Here is a 19164-nt window from a genome sequence, read left to right on the forward strand (position 1 = left end):
CTAACTAAAGTAGTGAGCCTGAAGCCTGGTGCCTTGGGGTGCGTGATTGCCAATGGAGAGAACCAAAGGACCTGACAGTATCCTTATAAGGGAACTAGGTGATGGGTAAGGGGCCATAGAAAAGAACACATGTGGTTTGGGATTCCCCGGTCTTGGAAAAGGGGAGAAGTAAAAAGGACCTGAAAGCAGAACTAAGTCTCAAACAACGTGACTCAGAAATAAGGGAGAGACCTTTGTGGAAAGGTTGGACTTTATGAAGAGAGAGTGGCCTAAAATGTGACAAATGTGACATAGACCAATAGATTTTAGAATTTTAGAATATGTAATAAGAAGGAGGTTACCAAGTTTGGAAATGAATTTAAGTCCAAGTATGATGAAGACTAAATGAGTCCCTCCCAGTTCAGTGCTTCACAGGGGCCCTGTATTGGGAGCGAGAGACTTCCCTTTGCAGTGAGAGAAGATCCTTCCTTTCTTGGTAAAGTATGGGGTGAATGGTAGATATACAGCTGTAGGATCATAGAATCATAGAATAGTAGGGTTGGAAGGGGCCTACAAGGCCATCGAGTCCAACCCCCTCCTCAATGCAGGAATCCAAGTCAGAGCATCCCTGATAGATGGCTGTCCAGCCAGCCTCGTCTTGAAGGCCTCCAGTGTGGGAGAGCCCACCACCTCCCTAGGTCATTGGTTCCATTGTCGTATTGCTCTAACAGTCAGGAAGTTTTTCCTGATGTTCAGCTGGATGTGTGAGTATGTCTTTATTTTTGCTTGTCTGAGTGAAGGATTTGCATGTGTATTAAACATTATCTTCCTCTACCTTTCTTTAATAAATGCATTTAGCTTATGTCATTGTTTCAGTCCTTATTTATAGAATTTAAGTGAATATGAATGCTCTCAAATTCTCAAAGAAACCTAACCTACAACATCAGGGCCAAGCTGAGGCTGTTTAAAGTAAGTGTGCCAATGTGAAAACTTGTGTGAAAAATAGCAAGAATTGATTAACTATGAGCATTTTCATAAGCGACACCAAGAATGGGAAGTTCAAGTACCATCCTTAGCATCCCTTATTAAAACACCCTACAACTGCAATCCAGTGCATGAGTATTATCATTTATAAATGACTTCACCATACACAACTGAGTGGTGGATTGTGGCATGTTTTTTACCCAGTTGCTTTCTTTGGAGTACAAAAAGGATATCTATATTCTGCCAAAGGATTTTTTTCCACAATAATCTTCTATATATATAAAAGTCAAAAATTGTGTGTGGGTTTGTGTGTTTGTGGCTGGCTGCAGGGCTGTCTGTAATGCAGGGAATAAAGGGGACCTGCCCTGGGTATAATGGTCCACTGCGCCTGTCATTTCGGCCCTACAGATGCTGCCCCTTTTACTTCACATTCTCACTTGCCAGAGTGTATGACAGGAGTCACTGGGTTGCATTATTACTTTGTTTATACTTTCCCTTACTAACAAGTGCACCCTCTCAGTCATGGTACAGGCCAGGTTTCTGATTTCAGCTACCAGTCATCCTATTGGCCATCTTTCATTCTATTGGTCTCTCTCCCATTCACTCTGACTTCCTCCACCTTGGATTGGCTGGCCACCATTTGTTCCCTCCCCTTTACTCATGGTTTCTTTTTGACTGTGCAGTAGGGATGTACGAAAGGTACTTACCTTTCCGCGGAAAATGCTGATGCTGGGGGGGAGGCGTTCCGTCCCTCCCCCCGGAATCCTGGCCGGGGGGGAAGGCGCTCCGTTCCTCCCCCCCGGAATCCTGGCTGGCCGGCTCCGCTCCACAAGGATTCTGCGGAGCCTCTGGCTGGCTCCGCCAGCAGCCGGACATCTGGCCGCTGGTTAGCAGGGACGCAAACGGCGGCGGCCATAGCCACCGCCATTTGCATCTCTGCAGTCAGCCGTGATAGGCTACGTGAATGTTTACGTAGCCTATCATGGCTGATTTAAAAGAAAAAAACGCGCGTACGCAAATGGTGGCACCCATAGGCGCCGCCATTTGCGTTGCGCTTATTTTCGCCGTAGTCTACGTAAATCTTTACGTAGACTACAGGGACCAAATAAGGAACGCAAATGGCGGCTCCCTATGGGGGTCGCCATCTGCGTACGCGCCTTTTTTTTTTTTTTTTCAAAGTCACTCGTGATAGGCTACGTGATGATTAACATAGCCTATCACGGCTGACTTTGCAAATCTAGCCATGATAGGCTACATTAATCGTTACGTAGCCTATCACGGGGGTGGTGTTTTTTTTCGCGGCCGGGTAGACGGGACGCTTCTACCCGGCCTGACTTTCGCCGGCGAGGGATGGGCCGCCTCCTGCCCGGCCTGAATTTCGGCTGGGCGAGGCAGGAAGCCTCCCCCCCTCGCATGAACTTCGGGGGGAGAAGCGAAGCGCCTCCCCCACACCGCGAAAAAAGATGCAGGACAAGGTAAGTCCCTTTCGTACATCCCTAATCTTTACCCCTTTCAATGCCCGATGTATCTGTTTGTATTAACACTAATGTGAAATGTGGTGTAGTGTGTGCTCGCCTGTCTGAGTGGCTGGGATGACACAGTGGAGTGGAGACTTAGGGCTTTATTCATAAAAGAGTGAACTGGGGGGGAATTGAGAAGGCAATTGCAAAATGAAGGGCAAAATAGCGGAGTTTTACGTGTAGCTGAATTGAAGAATTTTGGGTATGTGTTTGTGGCTGGCTCCAGGGCCGTCTGTAATGCAGGGCATAAGGGGGAGCTGCCGTAGGTCTAATCACACTGCAGGGGCCACTGAGCCTGCCATTTGGGCCCTAGAGTTTCTCCCGCTTTTAGTTCACATTCTCACTTGCCGGGGTGTATGACAGGAGTCACTGGGTTACATTATTACTTTGTTTATACTAGGGATGTTAGAGAATTCCGCCATGGATCCCAGGGAGGCCAAATTCCAGTGAATTCGGCCCCCCGGAATCTGGGGCGGAACAGAGCAACCCGCCCCACCACCCCGCAAAAGCCCCGCAAAACGGAGCCTACCTGGCGGCGAGGTCGGCTCCAGCCGTGGCCGCTACACTGGCCGCCATTTGCGTCCCTGGCAAGCCATGATAGGCTACGTAAGTATCTACGTAGCCTATCATGGCTCAGGGCAGGGACACAAATGGCGTAGCCACTGCCACTTGCGTCTGTGTCTTTAGCCGTGATAGGCTACATAGATACTTACGTAGCCTAACACGGCAAAAGACAGGGGCTAAAATGGCGTGGCGGCCACCATTTGTGCCCCTGTCTTTTGCCGTGATAGGCTACGTAAATATATACGTAGCCTATCACGGCAATAGGAAGGAATATCACGGAAGGAATATCATGGCAATAGGAAGGAATGCAAATGGCAGCCACCGTAGCCAGCGCCATTTGCGTCCGTGTCTTTAGCCGTGATAGGCTATGTATATATTTACGTAGCCTATCACGGCTAAAGACACGGACGCAAATGGTGGTGGCTACAGCGGTCGCCATTTGCGTCCCTGTGCAGCCTAGCGGGGAGGATTCCAGGGGGAGGGACAGAGCACCTCCCTCCCACCGCGGATTGCCTGGCGCGGAGCCAGGTAGGTGTTTCGTACATCCTTAGTTTATACTTTCCCTTACTAACAAGTATACCCTCTCAATCGTGGTACAGGCCAGGTTTGTGACTTCAGCTACCAGTCATCCTATTGGCACTGGCATTCGGCCCCCCGAAATGCGTGGCGGAACAGCCTGCCTCCCTGCCCCCCCCCCGCAGATTCCCCCCGGGATGAAGCTTACCTGGGGCGGATGTTCTGGACGGCGGTGGCTCCAGCGGCGGCTGGTCTTTCGACCGGCCGCCACAGCCGCCGTTTACATTCTGGTCTTTGTCATGATAGGCTACGTAAAAAAAAAAAAAACAGCATATGCAAATGGCAGCAGCTATGGCAGCCGCCATTTGCGTTCCCTATTTTTCGCCGTTTTATCCTACATAAATATTTACGTAGGGAATTACGGCCAAAAAAAAGGGAACTGCAAATAGCGTAGTGGGCACTATTTGTGTTCTTTTTTTCCCGCTGTTTTATCCTACGTAAATATTTACATAGGCTTTTATGGCGAAAAAAAGAAGAAATGCAAATAGCGCCCACTATGCTATTTGCGGTTCCCTTTTTTTGCTGTAATTGCCTACGTAAATATTTATGTAGGATAAAACGACGAAAAATAGGGAACGCAAATGGTGGCCACCATAGCTGCCGCCATTTGTGTACACCATTTTTTGGGGGGGGCATGTCGTGATAGGCTACGTAAATACTTACGTAGCCTATCATGGCAGCCTGGAAGGACGCAAATGGCGGCCGCTATGGCAGCCGCCGTTTGCGTCCTCAGCAGCCTGTCCGCAGCCGGAAGTCCGGCTGCTGATGGCCCTGGGTGGCTGCTCTGCGGAGCCGCCATAGAGCAGAGCCAGCTGGGCAGGATTCCGGGAGGGAGGACTGGATTGCCTCCCCTCCCCCGTCGAGGATTCCAGGGGAAGGGATGGAGCACCTCCCCCCCAGCAGATGCCCCGACCGGAACCAGGTAAGTGATTCGTACATCCCTAATTGGCCATTTTTTATTCTATTGGTCCCTCCCCCATTCACTCTGACTTCCTTCACCTTGGATTGGCTAGGGGTGGACGAAAGTCACTTACCTGTCCTCGAAGCTTGTTCGCGGTGGAGGGGAGGTGCTTCGCTACTCCCCCCGCGAAGTTCAGGCCGGGGGGGAGGCTTCCCGCCTCGCCCGGCCGAAATTCAGGCCAGGGGGGAGGCTTCCCACCTCGCCCGGCCGAAATTCAGGCCGGGGAGGAGGCGCCTCACCCGGCCGAGAACTCCAAAGTTTTTTTTTTTTTTTTTTAAACGCCCCCGTGATATGTTAAATAGCGTTGCCCTTATTTTCGCCGTAGTCTACGTAAATCTTTACGTAGACTACAGCGACCAAATAAGGAACGTGAATGGCGGCTCCCTATGGGGGCCGCCATTATCCGTATGCGCTTTTTTTTTTTTTTTTAAGTCACCCGTGATAGGCTACGTGACGATTAACGTAGCCTATTACGGCTGACTTTGCAGATCTAGCCGTGATAGGCTATGTTAATCGTCATGTAGCCTATCACGGGGGCATTTTTTTTCTTTTTCTTTTATTGGAATGGCGGGGGCGGCAGCCGGTCAAAAGACCGGCTGCCGCTCCCGCCCCGCACGAACACCCGCCGAACCGCCGGCCGGACCCGCCGCCGGGAGGGACATTCGGAAAAGGTAAGTCCCGTCCCGGGGGGTGTGTGCGGGGGGCGGGGAGAATTTCTCCCCGAAACTTGTTCGGGGGGCCGAACACGTTGGCAGTCAGCCCCCCGAAGTTTCGGGGAGAAATTCTCCACCATCCCTAGGATTGGCTGGCCGCCGTTCGTTGCCTCCCCTTTACTCATGGTTTCTTTTCTGACTGTGGAGTGCATTTAGTTTCTCTCCCCTGTTCCTGCAATATCCAGCAAGGAAGCCTCTGTTGAACATTTTAATATTCAAAAATATTAAAGAGATTTTAATATTCAAAAATATTAAAGAGATTCAGCGTGGATTATATTGTAGTAGTGCTTACAGATTCAGTCTCTTGCATTTTTAGTAGAGTTTTTTATTCAATCTGCTCATTATAATTGTTGTGCTTTTTTAATGAAGTCTGGTGGATTCAACTTTTCAACTTTCTTATAGGGCCTTTCTGAAAAGCATAAACCTACCTTAATGTGTTTCTAACAAATAGTGCCTAGGACAAAATTACATCCCGGGCAATGCCGGGTATATCAGCAAGTTTATTATATTTCAAGGAAGTTATTCTGCCAGTACAAAGCATGATCTCTAGATCACAATTGTTGCATGTTCAATTACATGAATGTAGATTCTCTGAAATCTTTCGCACTACAAAAGAACTTTAGGAGATGTTCAGCATCACCTTGCTTGGCTAGGCACAGGCTGGAGGCACATGTAAATTGCAGATTTGCCATGCAGGTGCTGGACAAAATGGCATCCCATTAGTGAGTTTTTCTCCTTCCACTTGCAACATGAACCCTCCCTCCACTTGCAACTAGGGATGTCGTCGGCACCCGACTGGGGCTGGGAGTCTGTTGAGCCCCCTCCACCCACAACCCCTAGACTGCACCCACCAAGACACTTGCTCACCCCCCACTCGCACCTGGTCATGCCCTCCTGGACTCACCACGATCCCATCTGGTGAGCACCACCATTTCCCTGCTTTTGTTTTCTATGTAAAAAAGGAAGTTAAAAAATGTGCATATTTAAATATGCACAGTTTGGGGCCAGGAAAGCTTAATATGCACAGTATTAGACATATAATATTGCACATATTAATCTTTCCCGCCCCCAAACTGCATGTATTTAAATATGCAGATTTTTAGCTTCCTTTTTTATGCAGAAAACAAAGGCGGGAAAATGGCAGACACTCACCGGACAGGATTGTGGTGAGTCCGGGCAATTTGCTGAGCTTGTGGGTGGCCCAAGCATGGGTCTGGGGGGCGGTGTACAAGCAGGGGCGGTGCTTCAGTGGGCGCCTGGAGCACTCAAGCTGGGGTGGGTTCTCACGTCCCTACTTGCAACATGAACTCACCCTCATGATATATTGTGTCTCCCACTTCTGCCAGCAGCTACCAAAGGCACAAAATGGTAACACTATGATAGGTCTAAGGAGTATGGCTTTCGCAGCAGCATCCACATGGCCATAGGCAGCTGATCAAGTGGTCCACAGACACTCTTAGTTCTCAGGATTTAAAAAAAAATTAAGAAAAAGATTTGTAGCATCTTTAGTTGACTCTAGGGATGTATGAAAGTCACTTACCTGGTCTCGCAGCTTGCTTCGCGGTGGGGGAGAGGCGCTTCGCTTCTCCCCCTGAAGTTCAGCCTGGGGGGGGAGGCTTCCTGCCTCGCCCAGCCGAAATTCAGGCCGGGGAGAAGCGCCCTGTCTCCCCGGCCGCGAACGTCAAAAGAAAAAAAAAAAGCCCCATGATAGGCTACGTAACGATTTATGTAGCCTATCACGGCTAGATCTGCAAAGTCAGCCGTGATAGGCTACGTTAATCGTCACGTAGCCTATCATGGGTGACTTTGAAAAAAAAAGCGCGTATGCAAATGGTGGCCCCCACAGGGAGCCGCCATTTGCGTTCCTTATTTGGTCCCTGTAGTCTACGTAAAGATTTACGTAGACTACGGCGAAAATAAGGGCAATGCTGACTTTGCAAATCTAGCCGTGATAGGCTACATTAATCGTTACGTAGCCTATCACAGGGGCGTGTGTTTTTTTTTTACTTTTCTTGTAATGGCGGCGGCGGCAGCCGGGCGAAAGACCTGCTGCCGCCCCCGCTTCTGACGAAGACCTGCCGAACCGCCGCCGGGACCCGCCGCCGGGAGCGACATTCGTAAAAGTTAAGTCCCATCGCGGGGGGGGGGGTGGCGGAGAATTTCTCCCCGAACCTTCGGAGGACCGAATGCGTTGGCACTCGGCCCCCCGAAGTTTCGGGGAGAAATTCTCCCCCATCCCTTCTTGACTCTGCCTTTAAATGCATTTCTGTTCTTATATAGGTACCATGGAGGGTGGCTAAAGATTATTGCATGTGAGTGCACATGAGTATTCCTGGAAGTGCCTTCAACTGATCCTCTGTATTTGTGTTCTGTTGTCTCTTACTTCCCCCTAGTTTACAGTAGGAAGTAGGACTGTGCACCGTTTCAGTCTGAATCCCAAATTCTGAAGCGGATCAGGGTGTTTCACACCACTTTGGTCCAAATCCTAAGGGGGTCAGGAGTGCTCCAAAGTGGGTCGGAGTGATCCAAAGCCTGTCTGAGCAAATGTAACAACTTGCTAGAGAAGGAGGGGGAGGAGTTGGGAGGGAGGAACTGAGCCTTGGAAAATGACATTTCTAGGTGCTAATAGGGATGAACTTTTAACCCAGCGGTTTGTTTCTTTGCTTTGTACTGCTTGTTCTCCCCTCCTTCTCAATTACTATTCTTTCCTTTCCCATTTTTCAACTCTCTATATTCTCTAGGGATGTACGAAAGTCACTTACCTTTTCGAAGGGTGACATTTGCGGTGGGGGGGAGGCGCTCCGTCCCTCCCCCCGAATCCTGGCCGGCCGGCTCCGCTCTGCAGGGATTCTGCGGAGCCGCCGGCCAGCTCCACCAGCGGCCAGACATCCAGCCGCTGGCTAGCAGGGACGCAAATGGTGGCGGCTGTAGCCGCCGCCGTTTGCATCCCTGCAGTCAGCCATGATAGGCTACGTAAATGTTTACGTAGCCGATCACGGCTGATTTTAAAGAAAAAGAAAAAAAACGTGCGTACGCATTTGTGTTCCTTATTTTGGCACGTCTTAGTCTACGTAAACATAGACTAAGATGGTGAATATAGGGGGAACGCAAATAGCGTAGCGTCTACGCTATTTGCGTTCCCCTTATTTTCGCTGTCTTAGTCTACGTAAATGTTTACGTAGACTAAGACGTGCCAAAATAAGGAACGCAAATGCGTACGCACCTTTTTTTCTTTTTCTTTAAAATCAGCCGTGATCGGCTACGTAAACATTTACGTACCCTATCACAGCTGACTGCAGGGATGCAAACTAAGACGTGCCAAAATAAGGAACGCAGATGGTGGCGCCCATGGGCGCCGCCATTTGCATACATGCATGGTTTTTTTTTTTCTTTTAAATCAGCCGTGATAGGCTACGTAAACATTTTATTTTGGCACTGGCATTCGGCCTCCCTGAGATCCGTGGCGGAATTCTCTGACATCCCTAATTCTTACAAAAAAACCAAAGAATAAAAAAATCTACTCTTTTCTCTCGTGTTCTGCTTTAGTGTTATTTCCCTTCCCTTCACCCCTTAGCTTGTAATTAGTTTTTTCTGTATCTGCTTTTCTTTTGGTCTTATGTGTGTGTTTGTGTTTTTGTGTGTGTGTGTGTGTGTGTGTGTGAAGTGTGTGTGTGAAGTGTGTGTGTGAAGTGTGTGCATGTGCGCAGTATGCCATCTGAGTGCACTATACACATTATTGTGCACAAGCAAACAATGTGTGGCCAAAGCAGTATACTAATACACAGTCCAGTATATACTATGGGGCAAAGCACTACACAATACACATAATATGAAGTATCATGACTTTTGCTGATTTTCCAAGACACTTTTCCTGTCACTTGTTTTCCCTTCTGTACATCAAATAACCATAAGAAGAATATGATCAGGTTAGGCTATATGTATTTTTAAATGTTTGCTTCATCTTACCCTTCCTGGGGAAAAGGGCTGCCAAAATGATCTGGGGGCTGGAACAACTCCTCTATAAAGTAGTTTGGGCTATTGAATTTGAAGAAAGGCAAAAAAGGCGGGGGAGGTTTATAAAATTATATGACGTAGAGAAAGTGCAGCAGTGCAATTAATAAATAAGCCTCACTGAGTTCACTCAGCATGACTTTTCTAGGTAATGTGTATTGCAATTTGCAGCCAAAGATATGTTTAACTTTTCTTTCTTCCCTTAATGAGAGCCTCAGGTCAGTAGCAGATTCAGAAGAGACAAAAGGAAAGTATTTTTGCACTTCAAAAAAACCCTACACCAGAGATTAGGGATAGTGACCTCCTAATTATCACTTTAAGCACCTTCTGATTAGGATCTCTAATCCCTTGTGTGGCTGACAGTTAAAAAAGTTTTTTTTAACTTTTGTTTTAGTTTCTGAGAAAAGGAAACTTTATACATGGCTAGCACAATACCTACTGGACCATACTGTCTGCAATTTGGCAGGTTCAGTCAACTCCATTAGGGCTGCCAGGTGCCCAAATTCCATGCACTTCCATGGAAGCACTGACAAATTATAGCTCTTTGCTTTGAGAGATTCCCTAGTAAAAAGCAAATGTTACCTGTGCCTAGCACAAAAACTACTGGGCCAAACTGTCTGAAATTTGGCAGGTTCAGTAATGTCCATTGGGCTGTCAGGTATTTCATGTATTTCATGAAATTTCATGTATTTATCATATTCATGTATTTATCATAAAAACTGTTAAATACATGATAAATACATGAAAAACATGAATATGAATTCATAACATGAATATGATAAATACATGAAAAACAAATTTCATGTATTTATCATAAAAATTGAAAAAGTTCTGGTCGTTTCTGTTTTCCAATGCAAGTCAATGGGAAAATGTAAAATCTGAATTATTTGTATATCTGAATCTCGATTCAGATCTGACTCCGAAGAGAAGTGGATCTGAATCAGACCAAAGCCAATTGGGGCTGATTCAGAAGCTCTGAATTGGCCTCAGGAGTGAATCAGGGGGTCCATGCACAGCCCCAGTAGGAAGATGTTCACTGTAGTGCTCATGATAGCTACTTCTACTGCTGCTTCAGTCTATTGTCCTGAACTGGTCTCTTTGCTCTTAGTTTCGGGAATGAGTGCAGCAAACTTTTCCTGCCTCATTTAGGAGTCATCTGAGAGGCTTTAAATGATTCATTGTTTGAAATGATTCAGTGATTGATGACACGATTGGTGTCTGGTAGGCAAGAGCAGTAACCATTTTTCAAAAATTCCTACATGGTTTTAAAATAAACAAACAAAACTGTGTTGGATGACAGTAGGTTTCACAGACTTCGAAACAGCATTTAAATTAATATAAATTTTAAATTAATTTTAGAATAGGTGTTCCTATTTTAGAAATAGAATAGCTATATTTAATTTAAAATATTGTGATAATGTCAAATAAATGTTTTTAAACATGCGGAAGGGGCAAGAGAAATAATTAAGGCTAGCGATATGAAGAAAAGAGAAGGGGGAAAATAGAAATGAATGGAGACAGAACATTTAGGGAAAAATGAAATTAATTTGACAAGGGCTGAGAGAAATGAATGGGACGGAAGAGATAAATTGTAGGAAATGAAGAGAAATGAGTCAAAACAGAAAGTGGTGGGAAGAGAAATGAATTGGAATTGACTGTGGGCCTTTAGTGCTGAGTGGCAGGCAATGCTGCTGTAATCTGATTTAATAGGAAGTAGCAACACAGAAACGGCTTGCAGGCGATAGAATGATCCTATGCATGTTTACTTAGAAGTACTTTTACATAGATAAGAATGCAATCTCAAATTGTCAGACTTTTGAGTTTGTCACACTGCTCTGTTACAGGGGCAAGGGGAGGCTGATTTTGAATACAGTGACCAGTGGTAAAGGAAGTCTACAAACACTCAGAAAGAGTCTGCAACTCTAAACTGCCTTAATCATGCCTGCCCTCAGCCCCCAGAAGTCTCAATTCTACTTGCCGATTGTGTGTCATTGGTTGAGGTTACTTACGTGGCAACAACTTCCAAAGGGGTAGCCATGTTGGTCTCCAGCGTTCTTCCTGTATTCTAAAAGTTAGTGTTACTCACCATAACACACAAGGAGGGAGAGCGGGGAGAAACACACTAGCTCTGCCCCCCTTCATGTTGCCCCCCTTGTGTTCAGGGCAAATATCTGAAGCAGGGCAGGGGACCTCTTCTATCTGTGGAAGCTCCCTGTGCACTGTAGAACCCTGGAAAATCCGAGGCATTGGATTCCGCCTGTCCATATGTATTGGTTTGGGTTATTATGTGGTGATGCAGACTGTATGCCTTAGTTATGTTTTGGTGGAAAGAAAGGCACCCTCCATATATCCAGTGGCAGTCTGCCTGGCTCATGGTGGTTAGTGACTCTTTTGAAAACATAAGTAATATCATAGAATCATAGAATAGTAGGGTTGGAAGGGGCCTACAAGGCCATCGAGTCCAACCCCCTGCTCAGTGCAGGAATCCAAGTCAGAGCATCCCTGACAGATGGCTGTCCAGCCTCGTCTTGAATGCCTCCAGTGTGGGAGATGTATTATATAGTACAGTATAATATAGTAGATAACAATGTATGTTTATAAATTGAAATGCCAGCACTGCCATGACACACAGGGTGATTTTAAGAAAGTTATGTTCTGAGTGCTGAGTGTCAGAGCCCCAGACCTGCCGTCTCGCTCCCTTGAGAGATAAGCTATCCATTACTTGAGAGCTGATGAATCTTTAACCTGCTTTCCTGTTAACTGAACAGGACTCAGTTTGGGGTGGGACTTGGTTTGGAAAGTAAATGCTTTGCCTTCTTTAAAATGGATATTGTATTGCAGTAGCAAATATTCTTGAAGGGAGTCGTTTGGATTGTTGGGGCTCAGAAGCTATCTCTGCTTTAAATTCAGTTTGTGACTTGAGCAAGACACTCATCTAATCTGCATGTAGATTATTTCTTGCTGTCCAGTTGTGGCATAGTTGCGGTCTGCACTGTATTGTTCGGTAGTGGCCTCATATAATCTGTGGGTAGTATTGTTTAGTGGCGGGGGACTTGAAAGCACCTGCAATAATTGTATATCTTAGATGAATTAAGTGTTTCCATTAAGTCCCCCGACCTGCCAATCTCCACCGATGGGAGTGCTTTAGCAAGGCGGATGAACTTAGAGAACTGCTGTTTTTGGAGGCCAATCCATGTGGTAAGCATAATGTGTAGACCACCTGTGTTGGAAAAAGTAAGGTGTCTAAGCAGGGACAACACCACCTCTATATATTATGTATGGAAGTTCCCACCTTGTGGGGCCTGAAATAGGGCTAGTCTCAGAGACAGAATAGTTTAACAATATGAACATACACATGTTTTTATGATGCCTTGCCATTTAAGTTTGATATAACTTTCTTGAAGTTTTGAAGTAGCTGACAAACTATACATGTACAAGAATCCCAGTAATCAGTCGCCTAAACATTGTGCATTCCTTCATCTAAATTCCAGTTTAGAAGTTTCTTAATTAATCTCAGTGGGTGTTCATCAGGCTGCGAGTATGGGTTATTATACAGCAGGAACCACATGTTCTTGGAAAAAAGCCAGATTTCTCCCTTCATTTGCTTGACAAATTGGCTTGAAAAACTATAGTCTGAGGCACATCAAGCAGTTTCAAGCTTAACAAAATATTGTCCTTACAAACAAATATTATCAAAGAATTGCTGAGTATTCCAGCTATCAGTGGTACGAACATAACTAGCTATTTATATCAATAGCATTTCACTTACTCTTATCTTGAAGAAACAACAGAGCATGTACATTTATGCTGCAGTATGCAAAGAATATCACAGAGCTGGAGAAGGTGCAGAAAGGGACAATTACAATGACTACTGGGCTGACACACCTTCCTACAAGGAAAACCTGAAGTGCACAGGGATTTTTAGTTGTTGTTTTTTTTCAAAAAAAGAGGATTAAAGGGAATCATGAGCGAATAGTGGTTTTCAAACTGTGTCTAGGAAAACCTAGCATTTCTTGGACATTCCTCAGCAGTTCCTCAGTGAGATGATCAATGTACTTGTCTGTAAACTATCTTGGCAGTATTTTGTTAAGGGAGGTATATAAATCCATACAATTAAGAAAGTAATCAACCAAGCAAACTTCCATGCAGTATAGGCTAGTGGCTCAGAGGTCAGTGGGGCTGTGAATACATTCTGGGTTTCAGTCAGAACCCTAAAGGAGCTATCCAAGGTGCAGAATCTTGTCCCTAAAATAAGCTCAGCACCTTGGATAACTTCTTTAGAGTTCTGATTAAAACCCGGAGTGGATTCACTGCCCCACTGATATTGGAGCCACCGGCCTCCACTGCTTCCATGAAAGATGTACATGAGGTGGTAAACCTGTGTCTGGATTGTTCCACTTCAGACAACATGTAGAGGCTCACATACAAGAATGATTCCCCACACATGGAAGGAAGCATGTCAGGGAAAAAAGTTCTAGTCTAATCTTCTTCCTGACATACTAGTTTTCCATGTGCAGATATTTATTTATTGCATTCCATTATATGAGCATCCACCTGCCATCTGAAATTGTATAGTCCAGATGCAGGCTACGATCTCCTCTGCTCTTTGTGAGAACCAGGCCTCAGTTCAGGCAGGGTGACTGTGAGGCACCATATGTCTGGCCAGTCCTTCATGTCAACTAAGTATACGTTCAGTTACACTCTCCTGTCCCTGGAGTCCTCTGCAACGCTCAGACAATGTCCTGTGCAATCATGCAGGGACTCCCCAGAAGACAAGCTAGTAAGAAAATGATTCCCTGTGAGTGGACAGTTTGCAACCCTTGTGACACAGGTTTATAATAATGAAAAGCACACAAGAAGAATTTCTTTTTCTCCTCCCATAATACTAGAACTTGGGAATCAGCCACTGAAGTTCATCTGCACTGAGTTGAGAACAGACAAAGGAAAGGATTTTTTCTACACAGCACATTATTAAGTTGTGGAATTCAGTCCCCTAATGTGTGCAGTAGTGTAGGCGGTTTTCACAAAAGATGAGTCAAATTCATGGCAGATGGGTCTATCAATTGCTAAATGTGATGCTTGTGTATAGAGGCAAATACCAGATGATGGAGAAACTCAACAGGAGAAGTCATTAACTTCATGTCCCGTTTCTGAACTTCCAGTGACATCTAGATAGCTGTTGATGGATAGAAAATACTTCACTAGTTGGACACTGGTCTGATCCAGTAAGAGAATGCCTATGTTCTTAACCCAAATCAACTTCCAATCAGGGATGCTTCAGTAATTCAAACTTTTTTCCTAATTCTGTTACAAACTGAACAGATCTGCATCTTGTGGATTAATGTGCAGATCGGAACACAGTCATCCACCAGAACATTCCAACACCGTTTCCAGCTCAAAAAAGTATCAAACTAAGTTAAAATTTGTATTTCGAGAGAAAATACATATTAAAATGTGTTTTGAGAGAAGATATGTTTAGAAATACATACTTTGAAAGAAAATACATTAAAATATTTATTTAAATGCAAATTTTCATGCAGATCTTCAAATAAACTGCGGTTTAATGAGGAAAATGGACAGATCAGACTTATGGGTGAACATGCTAAAGTGACATGGACCGAAAATAGACTACAAGCTATATTCAGCAACATTGAATTATTACATCATCTTAAGAAATCTTCCCACCATACATCTGTATTTTGTTATATTTTTGCGGATGGTTTCCAATATTCCATGAATTTATACATAATAAACCTAAAATCTATACTTTTTCCAATGGCATCTTGGCCAAGCTGTCTCAATATGGGCATGAGAAGCAGGTAGTTATACCTGCAGGCTTAACAGTTTAAGATTTATTCTGCCTTTGCAACCATCCTTGTGGCAGTCAGTATGGTGGGCATTGCAATCATTAACCCCTTCTTTCATTTTGAAGTGTTAGATCAAGTCTCTTATTTTGAACCAAGTGTATCTCTAGTCACCTGATACACTACATATATGGGTCCATATTATATATATTTTCCTTTATGGGACAATTGCACAGGCATATAAGAAAGTTATTAATTATCTACTGTCCATTAAAAACCAATCTTGGTTTCTGTATCTAGGGATCTGCATACATTAATTTTTTATATGGAAATTTTTACCAACTGGTAGCTTTATATGTTTTGTACTTGTAAGAAAAAAAAAACCTGATTGTCCATCTCTGTTTCCAGACACAAGTATCATTCATGACCCAGACTTACCTGCAAATTTGATGTGAAACTTATTTTCAGGCTTCAGTATCTGAACGTATAGAGGACAATTTGGTGCAAAATCTTTAACTGCCCAAGCTCTTAAAATGGTTTGATGATCCTAGAATAAAATACAAGGCATCACATAAGAAAGGATGATTTTAAAAGATCAAAAGCTTTATTGTATTGCTAGACATTTCTTCCTGTGAGTTGACCTATACCTGTCTGTTGCTTATAACAGCAGTTGACAGGAAGGGTTAAACAGTGGGTGTGGGTGCGGGGACTCATCACCATTTCTATGCTGGCTCAACAGAGAGTATGCACTGCTCTACAGTAAGATTAAATTTAAGTTTCTTATCCTGCATTTGGAACTGCAACAAAATGAATGAGAGAAAAATATTCATTCACTACTGCATTGAGATTTCCACCAGCAAGTATGCTGCAAAACATCTGTGGTCACTTCAGAATGTGAGATGCTTGGTGGGGATAAAATGGCCTGCACGCTGTGGTGCCACAGTTGAAAAGAAGTGATAAGTGGAAAGAACTGAGAACACTCTTCTAGGTGAGCTGAACTGAGAACTGAGCACACCATCTCTTTTCTTCAAATTGCATCCTCCCAAAAGATGTGAGCACTAAAGTTTTTGAGGTTGTTTGTTTGAAAAAAATGATAAGCTGCACCTTCATCCCCAAAAAGGATTTTTAGGACAATACACATGAAACTTGTCTAACTTGATCTTCTATATCAGTTCCAGTGAGTACCTTTTAAAGGGAAGAGGCACTAGCCTACAGATACACTGAAATCTAAATAAACAACACAATCATGCCCCCCAACGGTAAATTCCCCACCTCCCACTCTGCAAAGACACACTGTGTCTTGGTGCCTCTTAAACCATGTAATGGGTGGATTATTTTCAAACTTTTTTTGACGTTTTTCATTACAGGCCATCAGTTTAATGGGGCTAGGAAATATGGGTGCAGGCACTGCACCGCAAGTCATTAGCAGCAGTATCATTCTCACTTCTACTGCATCAGAGGAGATCTCTGTCTCCCAGTGTTTAACAACCCATCCTGCCAGCTACTGATGTAAGCAACGAACGGGCATGGGTCATTGCACAGGAGGATTCCTTTAGCAACACAGTAAGACTCAGATGTTTGCAACTGATGACCATGAGAACATGCTGGTCACAGGCACTCCATCCTCCCCATCCAGATTTAGGTCTAAAAGACCAAGGAAAAGTGTGGGTACATGGGGGGGAGGGAGTTGTAAACCAGCACAGTTTGTGACACTGCACATCATCATCACTGATCACAGGCACATCTGTTAAGGTATCATTCTTAGCTTCCAGTTACCTGGTTTTGAGGAGCTTGAGTCAACATGAGGTAGCCTTAACTCTGGCCTTAAACCAGCAGGAATTTTGATAATTGAATAATGAAATATATTGGGCTACTTCAACTAACAGGTCACTTTCCACAGGCATAGTACCATTACAAAACAAAACAAAAACAAATCTTCTTGTTGGAATATACTGTTTGGCCAGACCTTAATAGCTTCCAGTCTTTATACTTTTAGTTACTTGTTTATTTAGTGTACTAAAGAAGAATTTCTCATAGCTGGCATGCCAATAACCAATAAATTATAGCAGAAGTCACAGGTAGAACTACTGTTAAGAATAACACAAAATTACTCAGAATAGCAGATTTTTCTCTTAAACACTTCTAATGTAAATCACAATTGACCAAACTGGGCTTTGGGAACGTTTCACAAATCACTAATGATTCCAAAGCAATTTGAGAAACAGAGCAAGAAACAGACTTGCTCTTTCATCCATTAATATTTAGCATTTATATGTTGCATTTTAGGGAGTCATGGCACTTCACATACTCCAGCTCGGTAATTGTTATATGAAACATGTAAGTTACACCAGTATTATCCCAATATTGTAATGGGGCCCTGAACATTCACTTGCCTATGGACACCTAGTAAATTTAAGGACAAGGCAAGATTTGAACTAAGGGAGTCGTCTCAGAACTTCCACTTTTCACTGCTACACTAGATCTATCTATTAAGTATTTTAGTATGGATGTTATCTTTGAAGTTGAAGACACTACAGGTGTCCGTGACAGTCACATGACATCCTTACAAACTGGAACTTAACGGTAGAGCTAGCTTTGCAATGCAGCAGCTTGACTTAGGGTGCAATCCTATGGAAACAGACATCAGCCTCCGAACTTAGAGGCTGTTGCTTATCCAGTGAAGGTCAGGCAGAGAACAGAGGGGATCCTCTCCTCTGCAATCCGCCTGCCCTGCATTCTGGGCTAGACATGCAATTTCATGTGTCTAACTGGGCTTTGGAGAGAGGGTGGGAATGGGCCTGGAGACCCCATAAGAATGGTCCATGGTGTCCTCCCCTCCCCATACCCAGGAACACCTTTTTGTCCTCTCCATGTTCCATTTTACAAGCACAGAGAAGCAGTCACCATTGTTCTCCCCATGCAGTCTATGAGGGGGAGGGGGCAGGGAGCGCAATTTCCTGGCTCCAAGTTCAGAGTGCTGTCTACAAACGTAGAGCCAGTAAACTGAAAAGTCCTACGGCCCTCTAGACAATGTCTAGTGGCCATAGGATTGCTCTCTTATTGTTTCTCTGCAATGAGAAACAATGGAAGATTTGTATGGAAGACGCCTATAGTCCCACATAACTGTTAGAACTGTATCATTCATACTAAAAAAAAAAAAAATTGCCAAGACACATCTGTCTCAGCCCTAATTCTTAATAGGTCCTATCCCATATTAAAAGGTAATGAGAAAAACAAAACAGAAAATGTTCTAGTCTTCCAGTGACAAGATAGCAATGATCTTGGCATGCCATCTCCATATGTCTGCTAACAGCCGGATGTGATCCTGACGCAATGTTTGTAGATGGATGTAGTAGCCCCTTGGCCTTGGCACAGGGAAATTTTGTTTGAAGGAAGGGGGATTATTCTTCAAAAAGAGGGGAGATTCTGGGTGAACAGCAAACTGGGAAGCTACCATTGTGATATTTAAGGTTGTAGTTGACTTTCTCATCTGGTGCACTCATATGGGTTCTGTCTGAAGCAGATATACAATATTCATTCACAATGCATTATGCTTCTCCCTCATATAACTGAGAAGCAATGTTTAAGCTCACTTCAGATTTACACAAACACTGTTCTGACAGAAAGGTGAGCAGCTGTAACTAGTTGTTGACTTGAGGTGAAATATACATGATCATTTTTGTTTCTGTTCTTTTTAGATACATAAAATATGTTCGGATAACGTTAGCATTTATCTAGTTGGAAACTTTGAACCAGAATACAAAATCTGATAGAGAAAATCTAAAAAATGACATGAATTGTTTAGATGGGAGGCAGCATATCAGGTTTGAACCATCTTATAGATAACTCAATATGCATATTGAACATATTATGGCAGAAGAGCTAAATTATATTGTTATGTAATTGTTAAATTATGAATTAAAATGTAATTAATTATAATGTTAAGCATTTGGGACAACAATAGTAACAAATCACTTTTTTTCTTTTAAATCTATATGCATGAAGATCACTCCAATTTACTCTTAGCAAATATAAACAGCTTGACTCAACAG

The 19164-nt window shown here is 44.0% G+C and overlaps 1 protein-coding gene across 1 annotated transcript in view; it reads right to left on the minus strand.

The window, feature by feature from the left end:
* KCNT2 (potassium sodium-activated channel subfamily T member 2) overlaps positions 1 to 19164 on the minus strand; it is a 337774-nt gene that overhangs the window by 92011 nt on the left and 226599 nt on the right. The window contains exon 14 of the mRNA XM_084851494.1: positions 15551 to 15659. Within this exon, the coding sequence (XP_084707620.1) occupies positions 15551 to 15659 (109 nt within the window). The remainder of the gene's footprint in view (positions 1 to 15550; positions 15660 to 19164) is intronic.

This window comes from Heloderma suspectum, chromosome 4 (assembly GCF_057233095.1).
Source record: "Heloderma suspectum isolate Gila_16-S chromosome 4, 16-S_ref, whole genome shotgun sequence".
Classification (NCBI taxonomy): Eukaryota; Metazoa; Chordata; class Lepidosauria; order Squamata; family Helodermatidae; genus Heloderma; species Heloderma suspectum.